Source organism: Triplophysa rosa, linkage group LG1 (assembly GCF_024868665.1).
Source record: "Triplophysa rosa linkage group LG1, Trosa_1v2, whole genome shotgun sequence".
Classification (NCBI taxonomy): Eukaryota; Metazoa; Chordata; class Actinopteri; order Cypriniformes; family Nemacheilidae; genus Triplophysa; species Triplophysa rosa.
The window spans coordinates 35,955,309-35,966,186 of record NC_079890.1 but is presented as its reverse complement, the minus strand read 5'-3'; the positions used below and the strand labels follow the sequence as shown (position 1 = coordinate 35,966,186).

At 36.7% G+C, this 10,878-nt stretch overlaps 1 protein-coding gene across 1 annotated transcript; it reads right to left on the bottom strand.

Annotated features, from left to right (window-relative positions):
* Positions 1 to 1,243: 1,243 nt before the first annotated feature.
* Positions 1,244 to 10,678, bottom strand: sepsecs (Sep (O-phosphoserine) tRNA:Sec (selenocysteine) tRNA synthase). Its single transcript, XM_057330670.1, has 11 exons — positions 10,291 to 10,678; positions 9,771 to 9,925; positions 9,282 to 9,400; positions 8,733 to 8,891; positions 8,422 to 8,575; positions 8,191 to 8,293; positions 7,979 to 8,108; positions 6,675 to 6,766; positions 4,918 to 5,011; positions 4,585 to 4,675; positions 1,244 to 2,650 (listed from the first exon to the last, which is right to left on the bottom strand). The coding sequence occupies exons 1-11, from the start codon at positions 10,402 to 10,404 to the stop codon at positions 2,404 to 2,406; spliced, it is 1,458 nt and encodes a 485-aa protein (XP_057186653.1). The 5' UTR covers positions 10,405 to 10,678; the 3' UTR covers positions 1,244 to 2,403.
* Positions 10,679 to 10,878: the final 200 nt, after the last annotated feature.

The following is a 10,878-nucleotide window of genomic DNA, read 5'->3' as shown; positions in this document are numbered from 1 at the left end:
TCTTTCATACACGTTAATGAGAGAGAAGCATGCCAAAGTGCTTTCAATGCTGTTCTAAGCAAAAGTGTTTCAAAAATAATGCACACTGACAACTTGCTACAACTATTCTTTAGAGTTTGAAGTGAAAGTTAACTCAAAAATGAAAATTCTGTCATCTACTCACCGTCATGTCGTTTCAAACCTGTATGACTTTCTTTCTTCCACAGAACACAAAAGAAGATATTCCGAAGAATGTTGTTAACCGGCACCTATTCACTTGCATTGGTTTTGTGTCCGTTCAGTAGAAGTGAACGGGTGCCGGCGCTGTCCGGTTTTTTCAAAATATCTTCTTTTGTGTTCTGCGTAAGAAAGTTGAAATGACAAAAGGGTGAGTAAATAATGACAGAATAGTTTTTCTGGACCAGCGTGGTTTACATCATCCGAAGAGATCAATAAAGTGTTTTAAAGAGCTACAGTTAAAAGGGGTTATCTGGAGAGGAACAAATCAAGTGTAAATATATCATTTTGATTGGCATTATCATTTTTTCCCATTGAAACAAAACGTTTGTAAAAGCCACTTAAAGTGCATTCAAGTTTATCAGAAGATATTCTGAGAAATGTCTCAGTGGTTTTGAGTTAATGGTATACAATGGGGCTAATGATGTTTGATCACCAACATTTTTTTAAATATCTTCTTTTGTGTTCTGCAGACATCATACAGATTTGGAATGACACGGGGGTGAGTATTACCTCAGAGGTAACAACAGGCAGCTGAAGTCAAGATAAAACAGTGAATGCAAAACAAATATACGGTTAGAGATCAGTGATGGCTTACATCAAGACAGTCCATTTAGGTTGATTCAGTGAAGGAACTACTGTCTGAATCCAACTAGTCACCCTAGTTCATGGAAGTCTTACAAGGTTTAACTAACGTTTACCTGTTATTCATTATTTGATGAAAATTCACATTGTTTCCTCTAGAATGAATGTCTTTTTTAAGAATACTCTCTATTTTTAAAAGCCAACATTAACCATTGATTAGACTCTTATAATGCCATATGACTGTCTCCTTTTTCATTTTGCACAATTTATTTTTTCCTTAAAATGGCGATAATGTACCATGCACCTCTGGAATAAAATCTCACGGCAATTCCTATTTTACACTTTAGCGAATTGGTGGCTAATTCGCATACGATATACTGAGAAATCATACAAAATCACCATGTTTTAAAGTAGTGTTCCTGAGAGATCATTTAAGTAAGACTGTTCAATGTTTTTGTGTGTTTTTATACCAACGTAACAGAATTATTGAATATGTATATTAGAGTGATTCTCACGAAATCTTGATTTCTTAAAAACACTTGTTTCAACAAATTCCCTTTATATTCATCTAAAACAAGATTTGACATGTTTAAAGACATTCATTTCAAAACTTTTACTGACAATTTAACTCGATGTAAAAAAAATACAAAAAAGGCCTTAAAAATGATCATTACCGTAACCATTTGAAACTGTCAATCTCATAGCATGTTTTGCTAAAAACAAGCGAAGCCATGATGCCCAAGCACGTTTTTATTAATCATACATAAGACATTAATTTTATCTTAATAGAATATTATACAAGTAAAATTTCTTTAAATGTGGAAAACTACCGTATCGGTAATGAGAAGGGAAACAATTGTGTAAGCAGCCTGACAAGAGAATATTACGTTTTTACTAGAAAAATATAAAGTAATTGGTTAACTTATTAGCCATTTAAAAGGGTACTAGTAGATGCATTTCTTCACATAAAATCAAACTTAATGTAAATATCTATGTGTGCGTTTAAACATTCTTTAAAAAAAAGTTACGGAGGATGAGAATATCAGTCCTGGACATTTCTTTTTTTCCACTATTTCTTCATTTTTATTATACACGAATATTCTGTCAGTAATTTGAGAACATCTAGTAGAACATCCCATTGTTTTTTTCACAATATTTTAATTTTACTCTGTTTAAATTACAACATATAATGCACTCAGACAAATTAGGATTTCAGCAGAAAAAATTATTCATAAATAACTCATTCCTATGTCCAAATTATGTTTTGTCCAAGGTAGAGAACACGATTATCTTTATTATGATGATTTTTTGTTACAGACTTGTATGTTTACTACCACGATATTTCAGTGGTTTCGTGAGAATCACCCATATCTCTAATGCAGTGTAAATATTTAATAAAGCCAGATTGCGAAACAGGATTCGTGGTATTGTGTGCGTTTATTATCAGAGCTTTTAACTCAAGTCTAAATCGCTTTGGTTTAGTTAAAAAGAAACTGATACATTAAATATCAAATTATAACAAATTTCAAGCATAAGATAATAACGACAACATCAAGAAAACACAAAGCTAATGTGTAGAGAATTACACAATCCCGTAAACCCTCAGGGAACCGTTTGGTCTTCCAAACCTTCACGGGGCGATGTAGAATCATTCTTCTCTACAGGCACTTCTTTCCCAAGACTCTTAAGGCATTTCTCAAGTCTCTTCATGCACAAAGTTACGTCATCTTTGGTTATTCCTATGGCCGATGCTACATTGAGGTACGGGCACTGATAGGCATCTGTATGTGACATGAAGCCATGAAATGTGTGTCCGCTAACAGTCTGTTCCACACCAAGTGGAATCACTCTGCAACAAAGAGATGTGAAAATAGGAATAACGTTCAGACAGAATAACATACACGTGAGTAAATGCATGGAAAAATGTAAACTATAGATTTTACTCCAATACCTCCAAAATCACAACATACATTTAGGTCAATGTATGACCTTGTCCTGAATGACTTACAGTACTTAAATACTAAATATTTATTGCATGTCTCTCTGAGAAAGTCACAGTGTATAGTCCATGGCAGGCTGAAAGGAGCAGAGGAGATAATGTCATGAGATAAACCCATGAGAGTAAGAAAGACCTTCTTTTGAAAAATGAGAGTAGACAGCAGAAAGACGGTTTCACATCAATATTACAGCAGGTCACTCAATGTCCAGCAGTAAATATTGTCCTTAAGAGAAGGGGATGTCTGCCAATTCAGCTATTTGGGTAAGAAAAAAAGCTAAATCAGGACAGCAGGCCTCAATTTTTTCTAATTTCCAAGAGAAATGCGATTGGTGTTTGTCCTTCTGAAAGACAATGGCAAGATGTGTTTCGGATGTTTGCCAGGGCATTGCTTTGTGGAGTGTTTTTTGCATCTTGTTGAGCCGGTGTTTCTCAAATAGACAAAACACGCTTTCAAATAAACAAAACAAAAATTTAAGTGAATATACAATTTGATGGTATTTAGACAACTATTGACAATTATTGACATCTTGTGATGTAGTGCTTCAGGAGGATCTATCCATTTACATTTCCAAACATTCCTTTTCGCCTTCGGTCTTATTTGTAATGCAAATTTTCTGGATTTAGTCTGTCTCAGTTTTTTCCCTTTCTTCATGTAATAATAGACAAACTCGATGATGGCGAGACCAGATTTCCGTGTGGAGCAGCGGCTGTTGTCAGACTTCTACTGACATACAAAGGCAAAAGATATAAATAATTGACTCAAAACCATTCTGGGAAAATACTAACGTGCCCAAGATGTTTGCACAGTATTTCTAGTTATGCCAAGTTGTAGAATATTTTTACTGGGAAGAAATTGTGAGTGGGGGGACTTCAAATGTTGTGGAGGGGAGGGTCTTGAAGTTAAAGTGATAGATCACCCGGAAATGAAAATTCTGTCATTTACTCGCACTTACTTTACTTCGAACCTTTATGACTTTCTTTCTTCCACAGAACAAAAAAAGAAGATGTACTGAAAAATGTTGTTAACTGGACCCCATTCACATGCATTGGTTTTGTGTCCGTACAATAGAATTGAAGGGGGTCCAGTGCTGTTCAGTTACCAACTTTCTTTAAAATATCTTTTTTTGTGTTCTGCGGAAGAAAGAAAGTCATAAAAGTTTGAAATGTCAAGATGGTGAGTAAATGATGACAGAATTTTCATTTTTGTGTGAACTATCACCTTTAAAAAATTGAGATTAACAGTGCAGTGTTAAAGGGATACTCCACCCACAAATGAAAAATCTGTCATGAATTACTCAACTCAAGTTGTTCCAAAGTGTTTAAATTTCAAGTGTTTTCAAGTGTTTAAATTTCGTTGTTCAGGTTAAAAAGAAAGATATTTGAAAGAATTTGAGACTTCTGGGGCACCATTGACTACCATAGCAGACAAAAATTAACAAAACTGTTTGCTTTCCCAAAATCTTCAAAATATCTTTTGTATTCAACCACAAAAAAATAAAAAAAATCCTACTATGGTAGTCAACGGTGTCCCAGAAATGTCAGTTGCTCACTTTCTTGCAAATTGCTAACATTCCTTTTCACACCAAAAATGTTTAATCCTCATAGTCCGTAACCAAAGGTTAAAACACTCCCTTAAAATGGACAGGTTCCAGTAACATTATTGACAATAAATCTTAATGCTACACAATAATCACTTAATAATCACATTCTGTTGAATTGTGTTCTTCTTCATAACAGGAAGAATCCTTTCTTTAGCGCAGACGAGAGAGCAGACAGTATCTCACCTGGCACCGGACACCTGTCTGGTGAAGAGCATGGAGCCCAGCTGGGTGACTGCTTTATCACTGTGCGCCTGGAGACAGTTCAAGGACATGGCTGGAGAACACCACAATAAAAAAAGGGTCATGAAACACTCCAACACATGTTTTGAGATGTTGCCATGTGATGAAAGACAATGAGGTTGACATAAGACTTACAGGCATTTTACAGTATCTGTTACCTTTGTGTTTTACGGTAATATGGTCTATATTTTATGAACTTGCTATATGATCACGTCTCTACAGCCAAGGGACATATGAGCCCGACATGAGACATGTGATATTTTTATCATTTCTCACCTAGTGATATTGGATTGTGTGGCGTGTGCAGCAGTCTCTCTCCGTGCCTCTCGGCTAGAGCTTTCAACTCCTGTGCCAGGTGGCCGTACAGCTCCTGCGGGCCATACAAAACTCCAGCTATAAATAGCTCTTCAATCTTTATTCTGCAGAGCTTTTTTATACGTTGCACGTTGTGTTTTGTGCTAATATTGCAGTTTTGTGTCTGCTGGCCTACACCCACCACCTGCTTTCTCTCCTCCAGACAAGGACGAGTTCTGCCCACTGTTCTCAGTTCTGTCATTGCGTCAGCTGTGTTGGCAGTGTTACGATTCACCGCTGAGATCGATTGCAAATGAACTGAAGGGGATCTTTAGGTTACTTTTTGCTACAATGATGCTATTAATAGGATGCCTGTCTATGAAATCACAACAAGCTTTTCCACAGCCTACAGAATTACACACATCAAATCGATAAACATGGGGTATATATATTCTATTTCTAGTTGTGCCAAGTTGTAGAATATTTTATTGGGAAGAAATTGTGAGTGGGGGGGACTCCAAATATTGTTGTGGGGGGGGTCTTGAAGTTATAAAGGTTGAGATTCACAGTGCTACGCTATTGTTAAAGGGATACTCCACCCGCAAATTAAAATTCTGTCATGAATTACTGACCCTCAAGTTTTTTTACGTTTACGCATTTGGCAGACGCTTTTATCCAAAGCGACTTACATTGTTCTTTCAAACCTGTATAAAGTTTGTTGTTCAGGTTGAAAAAAAAGATATTTGGAAGAATGTTAGCAACTGAGACTTCTGGGGCACCATTGACTACCATAGTAGAAAACAAAATGACAAAGGTAGTCAAAAGTGCACCAGAACTGTTCCCTAAATACTTCAAAATATCCTTTTGTAATATCTATAATCCCATATAAAAAAACTATAAATGACCAAAATGCAATTTAAAAAATGAGAAAGAATCATCTGAAATGATGCATTTCATTATATGAATATAACAGTCTTTATATATATATATATATATATATAAGACTGTCTTTCTTTGTGTTCAACCGAAAAAAGAAATTGTACAGGTTTGGTAAAAAGTAAACGATGACAAAATTTTCATTTTTGGGTGAACTATCCCTTTAATATCTCTACACTTATCTCTATATGCATCGGTTTGTCTGTGTAGATCTGGTCATGAACAAACAATAATAAGTGCTCTTATTTTTTTGAAAAAAGTCTACTTTTATCCTTTGGTTGATGATTAAAATGGGTTAAGCCATCTCATAGATATACATTGGAGGCCATATGTATAGCAACAAGCTATATATGCAGCCATACATTGCAACAAGAAATACACTTTTGACTTCCCAGTCAAAGAAACATCCCAGAATATTTTAGCAACATCCTAGCAACCACCCAACACGCATCATAATCTAAACCTAAACCCACTTCACCTCTTACTGTAATATGCTAAAAGAATGAGTTCATTCAAAACCATAAAATCAGAGATTCTTCCCCTTTGGCTGAACATCACATGCCACTGAATTCAGTCACAGAGAGCATCTTAATGCAGTCAACATAACAACCTTTCTTCAATATGACTCAATTATTAATAATCCAGATGCATTAGTGGTCAATCAATAACCTCCATGGGTTCCATATTATATGATAATGTGATGTGATTTTACTGCAAATTTTATGTTTCAAAATATACAGCGATACAGAAAATTGGATGCTGCACACATAAACTAAATATAGCTTTGTAGCTCGGTGTCTCACCTTTCTTTCGGACAAGAGTTTCTTGTAGCCGCTGGCTCCGAGTGAAAGCAGGGTGATGAGGACGTCTAGAGATGGAGAGGCTGAAGCTCGACCTAAGGAAAGCAGATGTGATGATCTCAATGCCTTTAAATCAACAGATCACAAGCACTGGGAACTGTAATGCATATAACACTTCAATGCTTTTATGGAGAGGCAAAGAACAAGAAATTGTATGTATAAAGCTGAGTTAAAACAACAGCAGTTGACCACTGTGCTGTACAACTACAACATAATATCTATAATCCCATATAAAAAAACTATAAACGACCAAAATGCAATTTAAAAAATGAGAAAGAATCATCTGAAATGATGTGATAATGAATATTTCATTATATGAATATAACAGTCTTATATATATATTATACAGTATGTGAATGTAAATTATAATCTTGCACTGGTGTCACAGTCATGAATTTGAAAAATATTCAGAGCTGAAGAAACTGACAAAACTACAAGTGTGTTTTCTCTGACTAACTCACTCCAGCAGTGAGAAAATCAATAAGAGAGTGTTGGGGATTTCCTCTGCAGTGCAGAAATAAAATGGGAGGGATGTGCGGGTGCCAGCACAGAGGACACATACAAAAAAACCAGCACAACTCTTTCTGTATCTGCAGAGGCAGTTAAAGCATGAAGAAATCAACTTATAATTTTATGTACATACAGCGGGAGAAAAAATTAAGAGAGCCCTTCAGTTTAGCCTTAAATAGGCATTTCTGCATGTATTGCTGGACAATTCCAGTCCAGTTTCTGTTGAATTTCAACAAAAAGTAATGACAAAGTCACCCAACAGCAATGTGAAAGTTGTCAAAAAAAAATTCAGGCTTACTCCACAATATATTCATATATTCAAATACAGGTACATGTGAAAACATTAGTATTGTGTGCAAATAAAAAACATATTTTTATTTGGAATTTGGGAGAAATGTTGTCGCTAGTACAGAGAATGAAACAAAATTATAATTTTACTTAACATGTTCCTAAATATTAAATTCAGAAACGATGCACTGCAAATAATTTGGGAGTGGTCTCTTAATTTTTTTTGCAGCTGTATCATTTTTTGTACATGAACTATTCCGCATGAACACACACACACTTTGTATTATTTAAGTATTGTATTAAAGGCAAGATAAATTCAGATCGATTGGGACATTTAACCTTTATAATATTATGACAAGACTCTCAATCACAACTTTTACTAAATGCATCCAGACTCGTATAAATCACTGATCTATGACGTCTTTGAGGATTAATGTTAATATGCATACCTGGGTAAATCTGACTGATTTCCTTAATGAAGACTTCATCAAATCCAGCGATGATAGCACCGCCGACTGGGACCATGAAGTTTTTATCGAGACTTTGAACAAAAGCATCAATTCTTCCCACACGGGCTCCCTAGAAGGCACAGCATGAGTCAATTTCACAGAAAAAAGTAAATAAATCAAACACACAAAATGCAACATTACTGTTGGGTTACCTGTTGTATAAGGTGCATACATTTGGATGACTGCACTCCATAGGCATTGTTGACTATATGAGGGATATCATGCTTTGCACACAAAACAGCGAGTTCCTCAAGTCTGAAAAAAATGTTACATTTTGTTTATTTTGGATTCAGCCTTTATGTCTGCAAATGTGCAAAATGTCTACATGTCTAAATGTGTGTTTTAGTGAAGTAACTGTATTTGGTCCAGTGGTTTTGACCTGCCTGTCAGGAACTCGTGGTGCAAAACAGGACGTTGTGGAATGGACACAGAGGATGTTTTTGGCACCCAACTCCTCAATCTTTCTCTCCACTTCCTGCAGGTTTGTCCGTAGCTCATCTCCTTCCAGAACATTCTCAATCACCACAGGCTCAAAACCTTGTAAAAGTTAAAGCACAGTTGATCTGAAGAATGTTAAATGGACATGTGACTCCACAGCATCATGACATCAAACGTCAAAACTGCTCCTGTGACTCAAAAAGAAAAGCAAAGAAGTGTTTTCTGTAACACGCGTGGTTCTCCAAAAGACTCTTACCAGCAGTCGCCATCGATTTGAAGCAGGACTTCTGGTCAATTCGAGGCCACAGGATGTAGCGGGCCTCAGGCCTTCTGTGTCTTAATGTGAGAAAACACAATGTGAGACTCATTCCTGTCGCCATGGGGACCACAAAGCACGAGGATGCACTCCTAACACCTGTGAAAACATTTCCAGATGTACACATGAGCTATGTCAGAGGAGACAAAACAACACAGCGGCCAAAGTGAGAGGCCACATTTGTAAAATATTTGCATTTAATGCGCCCTCAGATTATAATACAAGTAAAAAATACAATTTGGTAAAGGTATTTATTTAAAAAATAATAACCTGGCAAAGCATCCTTCTTCCCAAAGCTAAGTTTAGACTCAAATCACTACACAACACGCATACTCAATCTTTAATACATCTTAAATAATGTTCAAATAAAAAGGCAAAGATGTACATTTTCCAAAACTATCATACTTCTATGGCCTGGATGCGTCCCATTATCAAGTATGTAGCTTAACAAAACATTATAAAGAAATAACCTTTGACGTAAAAGCCCACCTGTAAATTTCAGAACATCCAGAACTACCGAATTGGCGATTTTATTTAGAAGACTGGAACCAGCAGCCTTGGGTTGAACAGCAGCGATGTCCCCCGATCGACCAATGCCGTGGATCAGTCTAACAGAGACATCAAAGTCTGATATCAAACGCGAACCATCACAGAAATTCTAAAGGATGAAATGGTCATACTGAAAATTGTACTGGTTTGAATGTAAACTGTAATGGTGTTCGTGGGTCTCTAATATTGGCAGATGGGAATCAAACGAACACCACTAAATCCTACTGAAATTAGGGCCAAAACATAATGCATAACGGAACTTTGTCTTTGTTTCAGTGGTAACACCATTCGTTATGGTATTTGTAATCTAAACCATAAGAGTCTGTATGTTTTCCCGGCAGGGGCATTCATTCTTATCCACCACCCCTCACTTCGTGTCTTGTGGTTGTGCTTTGACAGGCACAAAACTTTACGGGGAGCATTTCCAACCTGTAATGTCTTCTGGCTACCAGACTGGAAGCGACTCTGCCCTCCCGCTCTCCCACACCACAGTTTCCCAAGAAGTTGTTGCTGTCCATGACCGCCAGCTCATTCAGAAACAGCTCTATGGTGCTTTCGTCCCATGCCTCCTCTGGACATTTACCCTGAAACACAAAGAAGTCAAAGTCTACAAAAACACCCAAGCTTGCTGAGTAGGCCTAATACAATACATATTCATATTCATATGGCTTCCAATATAAATACCATAATAAAAACTTTGCAAAACTCTATTAAATCATTTGTTTTAGCCCTTGTTCCCGTAGTATTCAACGGTGTTGATTATTGGTAACGTTACCCCCACCCACCAGATAACATCCCACCAATATACCCCAACAGGGTACCAGTAGAGACCCCACAGAGATGATTCTAATTGATAATTAAACAAATACAACAATACAAATCCAATTATAATCAATAATTCAGAGTTCTCCGTTAGTAATCTGAGCATGCGCAGTAATACGATCATTACCTGCTCCAAGAGGACACGAATCAGCTGCTCGTGACCGCGACGAGCCTGCAGCCCCTGGCGAACATATGAAGATGAGACGATCTTTTCGCTCAGGCCGAAATTCTCGCTGTTCATGACCCTTTAATCACGAAAACCGCTGCAGGTGTTGATATTGCTTAGTCAGGAAGCACGCCTGCACGTGTTCAATGTGTCGATAGGGTCTAATGCTGTTTGACCGTGTTAAATCGTTCCGGAAATACTGTTTTCAGTAATCCGCCCGCGTTTCTGTTGCACTACGGATGATCCGATGTGAGGTTAAACATTTTCTAATTTATCTGAGTCAGCGTGAAGTTCAATTCAATCAGCTTCTGAGTTCACTGTTTACTTCCGTTTGAAAACCCGCCTCTCATTGACGCATGTATTTCAAAGTAAAAGTCCCCGATCGTATAAAAGCGCGGCTGTGAGACTGACAAACGGTTTAAAGGTTATGCATAAAAAAAGGAAATTATACAATGTATATAAAAGAAACAAATATATTTTCCATTCTTTTGGCTTTACAATTCAGTCAATGTGAGCGTGTAAGAGGACCAATGAAAGCATTTTACATTT

What these genes read in the sequence shown, in the direction of transcription:
- sepsecs (XM_057330670.1), bottom strand. Translation starts at nt 10,404, where the DNA reads ATGAACAGCGAGAATTTCGGCCTGAGCGAAAAGATCGTCTCATCTTCA. An exon ending in GGATGTTCTGAAATTTACAG is followed by an intron (nt 8,892 to 9,281) that starts GTGGGCTTTTAC and finishes ATGTTTTCACAG; the next exon opens with GTGTTAGGAGTGCATCCTCG. An exon ending in GTATGCACCTTATACAACAG is followed by an intron (nt 8,109 to 8,190) that starts GTAACCCAACAG and finishes TGTGCCTTCTAG; the next exon opens with GGAGCCCGTGTGGGAAGAAT.